The 17,546-nt window shown below is 39.3% G+C and overlaps 1 protein-coding gene across 1 annotated transcript; it reads right to left on the bottom strand.

Moving 5' to 3' along the window:
• Nucleotides 1-16,353, bottom strand: snx4 (sorting nexin 4). Its single transcript, XM_072685634.1, has 14 exons — nucleotides 16,255-16,353; nucleotides 15,393-15,517; nucleotides 9,173-9,311; nucleotides 8,217-8,366; nucleotides 6,940-6,987; nucleotides 5,838-5,893; nucleotides 5,591-5,663; nucleotides 5,242-5,303; nucleotides 3,942-4,007; nucleotides 2,692-2,781; nucleotides 2,105-2,204; nucleotides 1,382-1,527; nucleotides 883-997; nucleotides 1-649 (listed from the first exon to the last, which is right to left on the bottom strand). The coding sequence occupies exons 1-14, from the start codon at nucleotides 16,342-16,344 to the stop codon at nucleotides 602-604; spliced, it is 1,308 nt and encodes a 435-aa protein (XP_072541735.1). The 5' UTR covers nucleotides 16,345-16,353; the 3' UTR covers nucleotides 1-601.
• Between the last annotated feature and the right edge of the window lie 1,193 nt (nucleotides 16,354-17,546).

Raw genomic sequence — 17,546 nt, 5'->3', positions numbered from 1 at the left:
TAAAAGGAATGATTTTAGAACAGATATTTGAATGACAAGGCATACAGAATACATAATACATCATTAAAAGAAAAAAAAATCTGATGTTATAATTTCTTTAGTCCATTCTTTGGGATTGGCACACATCAAATAAACATACATGTTTTTAATCAGAGAAGAAGTAATTCCAACCATACAAGCTTAAGAATGACTAAGGGATAATTATTTAATATGAAAAAGTGGTCCAAATCAGACCACGCAGCAAAATAAATACAATAAGAATTCCTCCAATCATCATTTTATCTCTGCATGTGTTTTAATTTAAGCACACTTTGATATTGTTGTCTTTTAGTGGATGTGGCGGAAGGGAATGCAGAAAAAGTGAGTTCAGATCCCCATGCCAAGATAAGGGGTGTGCTTCTGTGGCAATAGCACTTCCAATGCCTCTAGGATTGTGCTTAGGACTCGTACATTTAGAGAATCTTAGCAAGAGTGCTCATCTTGGATCAGTTTAGTCCATACTGCTACTCAAAGGTAAAAACCGATCCTAGACCAGCACTCTTACCCTGAGAAGTTTGTACAGCTGCATGGCTGTGCAGTGGGTTCTGGATATAGGCACAACTCACATCTTGCTGAAGCACTCTTTAGCATTACCCCACACCTGAATTCCCTACAGACAAAAAAAGAAAAGTGGTTTGCCAGCAATGAGACACCAGAGAATTTAAAGGTTAACACCACAGTAATTAGTAACTAGATTTGCATGTTTACATTCAGAATTGAAGATCAGACCTTTAAACTACATATCATTATGCAAATACAACAGTTCATCCAGCGTTACTCAGTTACTGATCGAATCAATGCAAAAATGGCCCAAACTACTACGATATAAAAGACGTCACTCACCTTTTTACACATACTGATTTGCATGATTGCATAACTGATGAGAGCTTCTTTGAGGTCTCGGTCTTTCTGCTCTCTGAACCTCTCAATGTCCACCCAAGCGTTCTTCACAAACTCTCTACATATATAAGCACAGTGTGAATTCAGGTCTCATGTGGTCTTAGGTCCATTAATGGTCTCCAATGTGAACTTAATTTAGGAAATAAGAAGAAAGCTAATCTTGGTCTAGCTTTTGCCTTTTAAAACTACCACAAAAACTACCACAATATAAACATGGAATATGGGCCTAGACCTTTCCAGGCTTTCAGCAAAGTCCAAATTAAAAATCTAAATAAATGAAACTATGCTGCTGACTTAAAAAAAACAAAAAAACAAAAAAAAAAACACAGGAGATTTATACTGGGTTTAATAATACAAGTCCCTAGAGATGAGAACATGGGACTACAATTCCACTCATACTCGGGTTAATAAAAGAGACATGGGAAAAGAGGAGAATACTCACTCGCACTCTGCATTTTTCTCTTTCACCATCTCCTCTCCCTCCTCAATCTGGCTCTCCAGAGTTTTCAGTTTGGCCTCCCTCTGCTCAGGAGTCTCCTGGCCAAACAGTTTACTGGTCATCCCCTTTAAGGAGAAGGTCCGTACAGTCTGTGAAAAGGATAAAGGAAAAGTACAATCAGACTTGGGGTCAAATGTTGAAGTTTCACTAAGGTATAATTTCTCATATAACACGTACTGAAGAAACCAGAGAATGGCTACGTCCACAAAACGACTGTTTTGTATCCCTTTGACTTAATCATCAACTGTGGATACATGAGCTAATCTGTTGAGATATATTTCATGCTTTTGAAGAAGTGCATTTTGGTGCATTTATTTTGCTCAAAATTAATCGTTAAAATCGTTTTAAAAGCAAAATAGCTCTATGGAAACTCATCTGTTTTTAAACCATGAGAATCTGTTTGAGAAATATGTCCTGAGGGCTGTTTATGCAGCTCCAAACCTCAAACCTTTTTGTGCATCTCATTGTTTCAAAAAAAACGTACACGAATAAACCACTAGTTCCAAAACACTCTAAACACACTGTGTTGTGGGTGATTTCTGCTGCCTTCAGTTAGAAAAACAAACAGCTAGGCCATCAGGGAAAAGCCCCATGCTGGAGCTCAAAGCTAAGTGATGACAATGCTGGAGTCACTGCAGGGTTTTTTTGGAAGTAGATGAGACTTGCCCCGGTAGCCAGTTCCTCCCGCTGCTGTTTCTTAGAGGTCAGGTCCTGGGCAGCCATCTCCAGTTCAAACTGACAAAGCTCATGTTTCCTGCATACTGCCCTGCAGAGCACAGATAAACTATATATATATAAAAAAGTCCCACATCCAAAAATACACTGCTCCAGTTTAGACAGAATACAAATAATCATATGTGCAATAAAACAGAGCAAAAACAGTTAGCATATCTTATGAGCACAATACCATACAAAACTTCATAATCATGCGATTTTAATCTAATCCGTATCTTCATCGCTGTTTGACTGTAGGATGCTGACATAAAGTCTATGGAGACAATGTTTATAGAGAGAGTTCCTCTTCAGCTCAATCTGTGAATGATTGGCTATGAAGACACACATGTATTTTCATGTTTACATCCAACCTTAATCTAACCCATCTGGACTTCTGATGGGTGGTAGGTCCCTGAAGGCTTTACTATGGGCTGTATGTTTACTACATAAAGCAAGAAGAAAGCAGACTGATCAAAGATCTGTTTCTGTTGCTCATGTTATGATGAATATAATTACTGTCTGTACTTTATGTACTACACCTTAAGGCCTCAGTATAGAAAAGGTATTCCTTCAGCTGATCAGCATAGTGCTCCTCTTCCTCCAGTATGTCATCAACAGAAGCAGCATACCTGCCAAAAAAAGTAAAAAAAAAGGTCTTTTAAATGCTTTAAACACACACACACACACACACACACACACACACACACACACACACACACACACACACACACACACTTACCTTTTAATGTGGTGCAATAAGGCATGGTGAAAAGTATAAAAACACAAGGAAGTTTGAGAGTATGTGATGTAATTCTAATCTTTTACTCTACAAACAGAAATTGTTATTCAAAGAAAGAAAAGTAGCCACAGACTACAGCATAGCCTGTGTTAAAAATAACTGGAAGCCACTGCCTCAATCACATTACGATACACTTCATTAGAGAAACACTTTTACCACAAGAAATAACATTGTGGTGCCTTAAAGACAAATCAAGAGCGCTCACAGTCGTGGGAGTCTGATTGATTCCTGGGAAAAGGTGAGAAACACGATCCATAAAGCACCATGACAGCAGTCAAAGAAGGCTGATGACGGACAGGACGTTTCCCTCTCAGAGGAGACCAACTGGCAGCTCACAGGGTGCCGCAACACAGGTCTGGAACTGGATGACCTCTGACCCCATGGCTGAGTGCAGCAATCTGGAAGCCATCAGAAACAACCGCACCACAGCCCGGCACAAGAGCGCCAGGGGCTGGCTGGAGTCAAGTCATGCTAACGACACCGCCACGAGGAGTGATTCTTGAGTGACGTTCTAACAACATCTCCTCAATGTTGCAAAAACGCAGCTAATCTGATTGGTTGCGGCTGCAGATCCGTTAGCTGTCAGCCTGCCAAACTGAAAGGCGAACCTCCCTAGGGCTCACCTTCCTGGCTACTTGTTACAGAGCTTGGTGGTGGTGGGGAGGGGGACCTCCTTGGAAACTTGAGTGCTTGCAATCCAGCAAATGTGTTTTACAGTTTTAGACGGGAGAATCAGATCAGTGTGCTGCAGGGCATCATGCAACACCTTCATATTTCAGCTCCTTCAATGAGCTCTCAGAGGGTAACGGGATAGGCTCTAACAGGGTGGGGAGGTGGGGGGTAGCGTCCCAGGGAAAGTGTACAACAATCAAAGCGGTTTGGGAAAAAAAAACTGCACTAATCCTTTAAACGTTGCATGAGAAAAGCTCATAAAGTATCAAAGATCCCCTATTAAGATATAGTGTGTGTGTGTGTGTGTGAGAAACTCACGCATCCATGTGATGTCCTGCACTCTGCAGACCATCGCCCATCTCTCTTTCAATGGCACTCCACTCGCTGTCCAGAACACAAAGGAATTATTGAGGTGATTATTGAGTATTAATGTGTCAGTTAAAATAATCTGATCATATTAAATAAATAAATAAATAAAATACATTTTACATATTTACACATACATATGGACTAAAGTATTGGGACACCTGGTCATTCACTGTTTCTTCTAAAATCAGGTGTATTTATAAAAATAAATAAATAAATAAAAATAATTATCCTGCTTTGGTTGGAGTATCTGTCTCTACTGTCTAGGGAAGGCTTTCTACTAGATTGTAGAGCATTGCTGTGAATATCTGCTGTGAGTATCTAATCGCCAGCCCACCTCATCCCAAAAGTACTGGATGGAACACCACAATCATTCCACAGAACATACAGCTCAATGGGGCTTTATACCCCTCTAGCCCACGCCTGGTATTAGCCATGATGCCAACAGGTTCACAAATATCTACGTCCTATTCTATTGGCAATACTTCTCCACTGGTACTAGACAAGCTGTGTGTGTGTGAGTATTTGCACATCTGTTTCAGCAACCACAAACATTTGGACATGCAGTGTATGATGCATGCAATGGACCCTTATTATCAGTGTTTTAGAGTATGTTATGGTCATTCAAAAATCCTCCATTTTTGGCATTTTTCACATAATGCAAATCTGCCAGTTGTTCTTTACATTGTACTTTCATGATGAATGGACCAATAGAAATGCTCCAAAATGACTTTTTACATTGACTTCCATTAAAAGGGTTTTTTTTCTTTTCTTACAAAGTTACCATTTTGGAGATACAAGGATTTAGTGTGACAGTAACAATGTGCTAATTCACTAATATACTAATAACTATACACAAAAAACTTAAGTTGATACCAAATAGGTCAAATGACATGAAAGCTTATATGCCTAAGAGGTTTAGCATATGAAGCCCTTTACTCTTGACTGAGTTTTATCAATTAGAAAATATACATCCGCTATTGTTAACTATAATCAACGGAAGGCTCTAATATAGACGCTTATATTTCTAATATACGTTCCTGATGAGCTTATCAGGTGCAACCAGTGATGTAAACCTCACACAACTACTCAGTGTGAGCAGCCAGCTGCTTGTGCATTAAAAAAACACTTTACAGACGCATTAAGTATGACTAGTGATATACCAAGGTAACCAAGCAAACAGTGTCCAACAGTGCCTGAAAGTACTTTACCACTACTGCCAGTGTGTTGCATGCAGCGTTACGAAGCCCACCTGAAGACTCTGCCGTAATTCCCATGCACTTTGTAGACTCCATACAGGCGGTCAGCCACTCTCTGAGTGAAGAGTTTCACTTCAGTTAGTAATGTATTAGCACTTCTTTCAGCACACATATTTAATAGTCTGATTGCATAAATATTTTATAAGTCAACTGAAATATCATTTCATTTCTATATGAATCTAAATATTAGTGCAATTAGCTTGATTTAGTCCCTTGTCTACCACTTCAGTCCACATAAGGCAAGCATTACTTAAGCAGAGGTAGTCTGATTTGATAAGCAGTGGTTTCGTTGGGAGCGTGTGCCTCTGTGTGTGTGAAAATACACCAGCTGTTCGCACTCACCGCTCGCACACGCAGCAGCTGTGATATAACAGACTGAAGCTCATCTCCGTAGTGCTTCATTTCTGCAAACCTCCTGAGAAAGAGAGAGCGAGGCACAGAGAAAAAGAACAACAACAAAAAAACACATAAAGCTTAGATACAACACTGGCACTCCTGAACCGTTTTTAATTAAGCCAATAATAGCTGTAGCCTTATTTCAGAGAATTAGATTTATACATCTCAAATAGTACATTGATAAATGACTTACTTATCTGGATTCTTCACTCTGAATGTAGCATTTAAAGCCTTCAGCCTTGAATCCGACTGCAAAAGTAGCACAAATTATATTATAAAGCCTTTCTTCAGATTGCTGTAGAAGACCGCAACTATCCCTGAAACGAGACACTAAACACTAGGGGTGGCACGATACCACTCTCTTATGTCACATACCGATACCGCAAGCTTGAGCATCTGTAGATAACGACAGCAATCAGATGCCAACTCAGACCCCTAGGCCAATTTTGCCTAAAATATATATTTTTTTGATAGTAGACATTATTTTATTCGCCTAAAAATTCCAAAGAATTTATAAGAGACAGTCACACATGCCATGTTATTTCCAGGAGATTCTACTTAAATATGTCTTAATTTGAGACGTAAATATTAACAGAATTAACAGAATTTGTACAAAATATGACCATGTTTTCATCGCCTACGCCTACTGCTGAGTCATTGCTTGATATGTAAATATTGCTGTTTTTTATAATATACGTTTCCGTCTGTCACACTGTTACACTAATCTTGAGCTATGAGGCCTAGAATAACAGCATTGGCCTGAACCAAGCATTTAAGTGATAGTTTAAGGTAATGGATCAGATTATACTTCCCCCCCACCCTTCCGATATCTAAGTCAGTGAGTTTGGCTAGTGTCCGACTGAGTATCGGATGCTAAACACTGACTGATAAACATGCAGAAACAGGCCTGTATACTCACACACTGCTATACGTCCAGTCACACAGAGAAAGGCCAAAATAAACACTGCTCCTCTCTCTAGGCTGACCCAGACAGCTCAAACACACTGCCTGTGGTTGTTTATATAAACTAGCATGTGCTGATAAAAGATTCCTGACTGCAGTAGCACTTCAACTGCCCTGTGTCATCGCACTTTCAAACTTCCAGGCATGGAGAGACAGGCAGGACAATACTGATATACAGTATATTCTGAATTCCACGTCCTTATGCCATGTCAAGCTATGATAAGAAACATATGCAGGAAACTGCACATCAGCAACACCATTAACAGAACTGCAGTAAAGGTCTCAGGGGGAGTTTATGTAAACAAACAGAACATAAATTTCTAATAAAATACCTTTGCCTGAAATCCAGTCTCAAATACCACTTCCTTCCAGCCCTGTTCCTGTGGGGCAGAAAGAGCATGTCATTTTGACGCTTATGAAGAACATCTCCAGCACAAAAGCACAATGTGCAAAACTGTCACACAGTAAATAAAACTAATTCCACTGGCAATGTTCAACAGGCTTACCATGTCGAGATCTGAACACAGATACTAGAATATAAGATTTATGTTTAGAGGAATCTACCTGAACCCATCATATCATATATATTGTTCCTTAACGTGACATATTTATGAGCAAAATGGGACAGGAAAGCGGACAATCATTGTGGGCAGGATATGAGGTTATTTATAGAGATCTGATTAGATGGTGAAAGGCGGGTATTTTGAAAAATACATGGAGTCAGAGCCAGTCACTAGTCCGCAGTGAACCATGGAGGAGTGCTCGCCTCTTGCTACATCTCATTGGCACCTGCACTGGACAGGGGAGATGAAGTACTTAATGGAGGAGGAGGAGGAGGAGGAGGCGAGGTAGAGGGCTTTCATGCCAGGAGTAAGGCCTTATTTTTTGAGCTTGTTTGTGCAACCACGAATGGAGGCAATTTTTGCTGGATAGGTGGGTTGGTAAGAGGGAAGGGGAAAACATGCTGTGATATTACTGGTTAATATACATTTTCATTACACAGCGATGTAGCAATATCTCAGAGGCAGGTAAAAGCTACTGTCCTTCGATCAAAGATTACAGAAAAACAAGAATTCTGTGTGTTGTGCTTAATAAGACCAAACCCATGAACTAACAAGGAGTATAATAAAATATTTCGAGATAAAAAAAAGTGATAAGGTAGTTAACAAATACAGATAAAATAGTTTTTGTGTTTACATTACAGAGAATACAGTTACTGAGAGTTGTGCATGACCCCAAGTCAAAAACATCTCAAAGCCTGGGATGTTTACTGCCAAACATCACGGTTGTGTAAATCAAGCTCATCTGACCCAACTGCATGGCGGAGATTTTTAATACTGTGTGTTTCTGCAAAGTGAGAAATAATGCTGGAATCATTTAATGAATATATATTGTATAAATATTCAATATATAAACAAACCAATATCTGCACATGTTCCTTTCCTGATTAGCTAAATAACTGAAATCAACACAAACAGATTAACTGATAAAGACATTCGTTCCAGCCCGGCTGGGATTCTGACTATCGGGCTGATCAGTATATGACTGAGGAAATGTCTCTCTGCAAATACAAACACACACTATGCAGTACATTTTCCTCTTTCAATACCTGAGTCAGGAAGGAGTAAAAGATCTTGTCATTAGACAGAACCGAGTGGGAAGCAACACGGAGCAGGAAGTTCTCCAGTCCAACCCTTCGCCTCTCCACAAAGTCGGGATCCATATTGTCTGCTGAGAGTTTGTGCCACACAAACTCTGCCTGAAACAACAGAGCAACACAGCGTTACGTTGCACATCCACTTTGCACTTGTTGCATTTTACAACTAATCTTTGCTTAGCACATTTCTTTTCTACTTTGTGTAAATTTAGTACATTTTGTATATTGCTATTTTTATTCAAACATATTTGTTATTATCTCTGAATGTATTTATACATGAATTAATTTAGATTATATTATTTGACAAAGCTGTATCTTTGCTCATCTTATTTTATATATATATTCCTTTTTATTTTATTCTGTTGTTTGATGTGAGCGGACAGTTATCAAAGCATTTTACTGCTAATTGCACTGTGCATAGCTCTCTATCTGACAAATGACAGTACTGGTGCACCGATCCGACTTTTTCTGTTTCTGTTCCGACACAGATACCTGATACCATTGGGAGAGTGGGAGAGACTTAAGCATCAGGATTGACTTAAACAATACTGTACTAGCTTTGTAAAACAATCTGGAACAAATCAACAAAGATATAAATGAACATATGTACATTAACGGTATTTAGCTGACTCTCTTGGTTGAGCAACAAAATGGGCCAGTGTAGTGTTAGGAGTCTTGCCCAAGGACCGCTGCCCCACCCCAACCACCTTTTATTTGTCACTAAGATAAGTGAAATGAAAGGATCGACCCTGTGGACTGCCCAAATTATCCGATTCCCAATCCAGCTAATTTAGGTTATTTCGGGGCCGATACCTGATCCTTTTATTAGAATATGCATCCCAAAAAAAACCAAAAAACCTATGGTCTCACAAACTGTTGTTGGCATGACCGCAAGACACTTTGCTTACCCGCTTTTCAGGCAAAGGTGGCACAACTACGAATGCATATGTGACTAACAAGTAGTTTCTGAGAAGCTCAAATTCGCTGTAGCGCCTCCACAGAGAGTCAGGTGCTGGATTAGCCCCCTCAGATGCACCATCCACCGCCCTGGAAAAGCAAAGAAAAGAACACAAAGACTTTGGTTTGTTGGGTTTTTTTTTTTTTTTTTTTTTTTTTTACTGTTTACAGACACTAAAGAAAAAATACACATTGCTAATAAAAACTTGAATATAGCGGAAAGCAGAGAGAACACTAAGCATTAGACAGCGTTATTACCTTCCTAAAATAAGACGTCATATGACAGTTATGACAGCAAATGGTTTTCCTAAAGGGAACAGTCAGTTACACTGGCTCGATGTTATCAGTCGGATCTAACCTCAAACACATGGGTTCTCTGACTGTTTACCACAACCTGCAGCAGCTGAAGAAAAACTAAGGAACAAAAAGTTGGTTGCAGGGTAGTCAATCTACCAATCCTAAAAATAAACCTTTAGATATATACAGAAGTATCGGGAAACCTTCAGCAGTGAAATGCGAGATTGCTCAATGGTTTAACTCGACATCCAAACAAAACAGAGTTAACAAAGGCAAAAGAAATCCGCACACTTTCAGACGGCTCGGATGCAGTCCGCAAATGCAGACATCTTAAGTGCCTGTTCAAACGCATGCCAGAAATTTAACTGTGACGTGTAATCTCAGTGAATCCCCAGTGCCTGGAACCACAAGTGCTTCTAATTTAGAGTCCAAGTACACGAGTATAAAGCAGAAAAAGCGGAACGGGGGAGGAATGTTACTATATCGTTTCACTCTTCTGCACAGTCTTACACTTAATGAGAAGCACGTATTCTCCTTATTATGCAATAATGCACTTGGCATGCGCTCAAGGTAAAGGGGGAGAAAAACAAGAAGCGAGGGAGACTCCGAAAAAGAGGGGGACAGAGAGATGAGGGAGCCCACGAAACAAGAGCCCAGGATCCAGAGGACTCCAGGGAGGAAATGAGAGCACATAATGGGGCTCTATGCTGAAAACCCACACCACAAAGGCAGAGGCTGCACACTTGCTGGGGGGCATTCTCCATCCCAACTGCGTGACTGCTCTCTAAATCCATTTGCCCCAAAACCTCTCTCTCTCTCCGTCAGTTGCCTGGGGTAAATACATACAGGCTGCGCGAGTGTGTTTATGTATGCATGTGTGTAGCACACTCTGCACAAACCCTTACATGCGTTTCCTTAAATGGGCCAGGATTACAATACAGCTCTATGTACCGAACTCTGAGGCCATGAACACGCAGGAGTTGGGACACATGCTTATTCACTGTGTCTTTTAAAATCAAGGGTTTTTAAAAATAATAATAATAATAAATACATACAAGTTTATTCTGTTGTTTCTACTGTCCAGGGAAGGCTTTCTACTAGATTCTGAAGCATTGCAGTCAGGATTTGATTGCATTCAGCGATAAAGAGTAAGAATCACCACACCACCTCACCATCCAACTCCCAAACTCGAGACATCCCGAAAATATTGGATGGCAAACCATCATTCCAGAGAACAACATTCCACTGCTCCACACCTAAATGCTAGAGGGAGGTTTATACTCTTCTAGCTCACGCCTGGCATTAGTCATGGTGCCAAAAGGTTCATGTTTATCTGCTTCAGGGAGTCCTATTCCAGTACTTCTCTACAGGGAGAAGACAAGCTGTGTTTGTGTGCATTTGCACATCTGTGTCAGTAGTAGGTGCAACTTAAAGTAGCTGAATGCATTCATTAGAAGGGGTGTCCACAGATATTTGCACATATAGGGTGTCATGATACACTATCATATGCAGGAAATCAGAGTAAAAGAAATGAAAAAGTTTTTATTCCAGTCTAGAAATCATATACATACGCTGTACATGTGATGGAGGAATAAACAGAGGAATGCAGAGGCAGTGGTCTCCATAGCCCTTAAGTGTGTAATGACATATGCCTGGGATTGAGGAGCAGCTTTGCTATTTAACTGTTTTGGTATCATAGCTAATTATTTTAGATATTATGCTTCAGTATATTTTTTTACCAACTATACGTACGTCTCTCATCTTTAGCTGAGAATATTTCCATTTTATTCCCATTAATTTCCATGGTAAATTTCCCAACTTTAAAAATATCGTTTCATATTATTATATCGTTCATCATATTTTGTAACCCTATAAAGTATTAACTAAAATAATAACACCGTGACTTTGAGAATCAATACAGTACTGCAGAACATGATTATATGATCTGGCATATCACTATTTTCTTACACCCCTAAAAAGCAGCCTTCCTTTACTGCCAACATTGCTGCTGGGTAAGGTCTCGCTGCCCCTGCCATGACGCATTCTATTTCTGATGCAGTCCTGTTTATGCTGTTCAGCCCTGCTGAAACGAGAGCGCACAAAACGGCTCAGCTAGATGTCAGATGGAGTGACAAAAAGGCAAATATTGTGATGGTTATGAACGCATATCATGTGACTGCGATTCAGGCAAGCATGTGTCTGCAGCTCTGCAGTGAACATGCCACTGACAGCGTATAGCTGCCCAAACTGCTGACTTAGCCAAAATGTCAAGAGTGGAACGTCTTGAGTTTTCCAGCACAGAGCTTTTGGGCAAAGAAGAGAGAAAAAGAGATAGACTGACAACACAGAGAGAGAGAGATTTTCTTTTTATCCTACAGGCTCTTTCAATACATGCCTGCATCAGGTGAGCCATACACTACCGCCCAGCCATCCCATAAGCAATAAACAAGCCTTAAATTCTGTGTAAAAAAAAAACGCCTCTCTGGGAGTGTGATCTATGTTTCACACTCTTGCTGTAGGTCTAGCGTGGCTTTGCAGCAGGCTATGGTTTCTCTAGGAGCCTATAGGCCCCATAATAGAGCTGTATTTTTTGCTGATATCAGCCTGATACCCAATGATACCATCTCTGGCAGATATGCAGGGGTGGACAGCCACAGCACTGCAGATCAGCTTCAACCAGAAAGGAAACCGCACTGAGTTGTAGGCCAATGGGACATGACTTGCTCACTAAGGCTCCCATATGTAATGTTTCTATAGATGCAGGACTGAACAATCAAAATATATGATTTCTCAAGTTATGCTGGATGACTAGAGATATATAAATGTTTGGATAGTGGATACTGTTTCTAAAGTAAAGAGGAATATTTTGACATCAGTAGTAGTTCATTTAGTAGAAGGTCGCTGAAGTAACTTTACCCTTTAGTTTGACCTTCACCTAACATTCAACTAAATGTCTCATAAATCCAACTCAACTCTAAATTACTGCCTGTCTATTCAATGTGACTGTGCACTTAACCTAACCTTAGGCTTTAGGGTTGATTTGAGGGTAAGGGTAAGGTTAAGGTTAAGGTTTACTTTCATTAGACATTAGTCATTTACATCATACTTGTGTTCAGTTACGTTTATTACATATTCAGCTGACCGTTAGTTGAATTTCAGGTAAGCGTCCACAAGGCATCTACAACGGACCATCCAAATAAAGCTATACCAAATGCTTCACAAATGCTCAACTGGTGTTTTGTGTGTGCACAGCTTGCCTATCCTGCAAACACCCCTTATGTTTTACTGTTGTTAGTCTTGCTTAAATTTACCACACTAAGCCTTTAACAGAAATGCATAGCGCTGTTACAATGAACCAATGACTGTAGAAAACATGGAAGCTGTGGCTCCATTTCTTTCTGTTCTATGGAAATGAAGCCAAACTTGTCCACCATGTTGCCAAATTTGATACCATTCTCCCCCCTGGATATCCGGTTTGTCCGGTAAGTTTAATGTTTCGACAGAAAAAGTGCCGTTCATGTAGGTTGGGGGGCAGTGGTGGCTCAGCGGTTAGAGCGCCGGGATATCGATAACAGGGTTGTGGGTTTGATTCCCAGGCTCGGCAAGCTGCCACTGTTGGGCCCTTGAGCAAGGTCCTTTACCCTCTCTGCTCCCCAGGCGCTGGAGTTGGCTGCCCACCGCTCTGGGTGTGTGTGTACTCACTGCCCCTAACACGTGTGTGTGTGACTACCAGATGGGTTAAATGCGGAGGACACATTTCACTGTACAGTGTATATGGAGCAGCTGAGTACAGTGACAAATACGTGCCTTTAAAGGTTCAACTGCAACTCAGCTGCTCCATATAAAGACAGACAGGGCACAATGCAGGATCTGCAGATAGTGTCTTCCGGCCAAGGCTGTCAATCACTAGATCACTGTAACCCTGTATAACTGTAACGATACAGCAGCATTAGAGTTTACAAACTGGGAAAAAATAATAATGTGCCAATATCAGCACAGAGAAAATTAACTGGAATTTGGAGACACTGGAGATGGAGAGACAGTTCAGAGCACAAGAATGAGATGGAAAATGGGCTGTTCTGTCATTGAAACATTTGGGAATGGGAGGAGCTAAACATCATACTATGACCACATACTACAAGCAGCCAGCAGAGGGGCTAGACCTGTGGTTGCCTCACTTTTGAGAGACATTGCACTGTCCATGTTTTCTACAGTCACTGGAATGAACAATATCAAGGCCTGGAGGAATCATCATTTTAGTCCAGGTTTTGGTTTTACAGTAAATCTTGATTGAATTTAATCCTGTTTCTCATTCAATTTAAACAAGGATTCAATTTAAACTGGTACCCGCATATTTGTTATACCCAATATACATCACGTGACCAAACAAAAGAAAACAGATAGCAAACACAGGGTTGTGCATTAGCCAAAAACAAGAAAAGGAAAAACACAAAATCCAAACTGCAGTTAAAAATCATACATTGCGCATCACTGTCAGTTGTGAACCATCACTGTTTTCATTTGGTAAACAGTATAAGCAGTGTTGGCTGAATGGATCAACTACAGAGTTAAATAATCTACTATCTGGGCACCACTGGTATGTTTCTTGCTCACTGAAAACATTCAGAAAAATGTCCTCAACAGTGTTGAGGTTAATAAACTTAAAAACACTGACTTTACAGGCCTGATTATTGTGGTTTCAAGAGTGGTGAGCTGATGAGCGAGCTGTTACAGTTACAGAAGACTTGATGGCCTGATATCACACTCGAGAAACTATGAATGAACAATGACTGAATAATGTCTGAATGATGATTAGTCAAGAAAATAACGCTTGTTCGATAATGGATGGTTGTTACAGTGGCAAATCCATTATGGCGGATAATCAAAAATAAAATTTTTGATAACAAAATTTATGACAATACAATAAATTATTGTCATATTGCTCACCTCTAAAGCCAACCCTATTATTTATCACCCTATACTTATTTACAGACAGAAGGTCAAAATCCTAAACTACTATTTCAAGATACTAAGCCAATATTTCAACATATTGCTACCAGAAAGAGAAAAGATGAAATCTATTCAATAAAATATATCTAATCTAATCTAATCAATATCAAATATATTCAAATGATCGTCTTTAGCGTGAATGGGCTTCCACCGGATTGACTGCAAAATGAGAAGGTTTGATCAGATTTCATTGGCATCTGTGAAAGTAGAGCTCAGACAAGATCAGATCGGGTCAAATACAGCAATGATGTTGGTTACATCAACGATTTCTTCTTTTATCATCCCCTTGTTTGTTCAGTTATCCAGATATTCTTCATTTCTGAACGTGTCCACAAATAATACAGCACAACCAAAACTGACGAGGTCTGAATAACTCAAGAGATAAAACAGCACCAGTCAGTCAGGGCACAAGAAAAGGAACATTTCATGGAAAAAAACAAACTGACGGACAAAAAGTAACTGACCTTGTTTCAATAAGATAAGTATAGCTGGCAGTGTAGTGTAGTGTGGTGTAGCGTTTCTTACATGCTGACTATCCTTTCCTCTGCCTCAGCTACACAGAGCTCTTCTGAATTTTATTTTATTTAGTTATTTAGATTACATATAAATAAAAATGTAAAAAAAAAAAAAACAATCATGCAATATTAATTCTTCTTTATCTAGCTTCCATATTTGCATAAAAATAGTACTTAGTGTTTGTGTTATTATAAATTATAAATACATTGTTATATTGATGTGATCTACAAACACATGCAGGTTTACATCGTGATATGTTGTATGATACAGAACATCGAACAAAATCCACACAACCGAAACTAACAAGCTCTGGTTGAGTGAGGAAAACACACAGCACCGGTGATTTACCTGGTTTCAATGAGATAAACCGTGTAGGTTTCCTGCATGCTGACTGCATTCTTCCCCGTCCTTTTCTCTGCCTCAGCTACACTGATTTCCATCCTCTTCAGAAGAGTCGCCCCCTTCTCCACCATCTGTGGGACACAATCCAAATATGATCAACCTGTTCTCTACTTCATAAGAGAAAAGGAGGAGTGCAGAGGGAGAACCCCTCTGTTTCTCAATGCCACTGAAGTACAGAGATGCAGTGAGGCCTATAGTAGGTGTTCCTGGCAGTGCTGTGACTTTCTCTGGGTCTGTCTGTTACAGGACAGGTCTGATGACACATCACGAGGTAAACACTCGCCCTACCAAAACACTGTTAGCTAGCTGCCTCACTACAACCAGCGCTGGCTAGCTGCTTCAGCGGTGCTTTAGGGTGGACATCCAGCCGGCCAGTTATTCTGACAGTGGTGACCTGACACATGATCAGGTGCAGCTGAAGATCTGGGCTGAGGAGTTAGAGAGTTAAAGCGTGCGAAGTAGAAACCCTGGCCGGATGGACACCCCAGCTAATGTTAGCTAGCCGCGATCTGGGCTAATTTGGAAACTGCTGAAAACGCCGGAGACCGCATTACTACACAGAACCTCCGCTGCACAACTTCCCTATCTATCATATGAGGTGCTGGTAAGCAGTAAACCGGCCTCTGACTCCAGCTGTTAAAAGCTCCAGCTGTTTAGGCGGATCAGTCCGCCAGCTGCCCGCCTCTCCGCTCACTCTCCCCGGCCTCCCTCGGCTGGAGCAGCCCGGAGAAAACGGGGTTACTCACAATTTCAAGCAAATGCGTTAGTGTCCCTGCTGAAATCAGCTAAAGTAACAGCGAACATTTACCGTGTTTTTAATGTTGTTTTCTAACTCCGAAGGAGTCAGGTCGGTGTTTCCAATCACCGCTATCTCTTCGCTTCCCGTATCCGCCATCATCCCGTCTGTGGTCTAGTTCCTGCGCATGCGCGTCTCCCCCACTCCTCTTATTTATTTTATCACCCATTTATTTATATATTTCTATATATAATTTATAATAATTATAATTTAAATATAATATAATATAATTAAAAAAATATAATAATATAATTTATAATTTATTTATCTTCTGGAAATGACAGTCTTACAAGTCAGCAAAGCAGATGAGTACACACAAGCACGACATACAATTTACAAATTGTTATTATTATTATTATTAATAATAATAATAATAATAATAATAATAATACTTGTTGTCAAAATATATTTATTTATTAAACACCAAACAGAGTATAAATATCACTATTTTTTCTAATTTTATATATATATATATATATATATATATATATATATATATATATATATATGTAGTAGAAGTAGTCACATACGAAAAATATATATTTACTAAGGAACAACTGTACCCCAGAGTATAAATAAGTATAGATGGCACTAAAGTATTATTATTATTATTATTGTTATTGTTATTATTATTATTATTATTAGTAGTAGTAGTAGTACATGATATGACTATATGATATATATATATGTATAATATCAAATATATATATATATATCTGTATGTATCTATTTATTTATTAGAGAACAACTGACAGAGTATAAATAAGTATAGGTGGCACTAAATGATTATTATTATTTGTAGTAGTAGTAGTAATAATAATAATAATAATAATAATAATAATAATAATAATAATAATAATTAAAATATACCTAACTGATATTGTGTATATTTATCTTGTATATGCTATTTTACTTGGATTTGTGTATGGATGTATTTTCTTTAGGAGCAGTACTAATTCATTAATATTGATGTGTTATTTTATACACATATACATGTAGATGTACATAATTATATTTTGTAGTTTAAGTGATATTTCGCATTTATAGAATATGTCAATTCCTGCTCCACTGGCGGTAACAACTTCTTTCAACAGATGACACAACCTCTGTTTTATAATTACTATATAATTCTATAATCAGTCTCTGATCCATATTATTTTGGACTTCATGTCAAACACCGCAGCACATTCCTGCAGGCTGTGTTCATGTCCACAGGCCCAGGTTCACTGGGTTAGAAATTAGACCAGGCCTGTTTTCCTGAGCCTCAGCTAATGAATGAATCTCCCAAAACCTCAAACTGCTAG

The sequence above is a fragment of the Salminus brasiliensis genome, chromosome 8 (genome assembly GCF_030463535.1).
Source record: "Salminus brasiliensis chromosome 8, fSalBra1.hap2, whole genome shotgun sequence".
Classification (NCBI taxonomy): Eukaryota; Metazoa; Chordata; class Actinopteri; order Characiformes; family Bryconidae; genus Salminus; species Salminus brasiliensis.
Note: the sequence above shows the minus strand (reverse complement) of the source record. Positions and strands in the feature narration are given on the sequence as shown.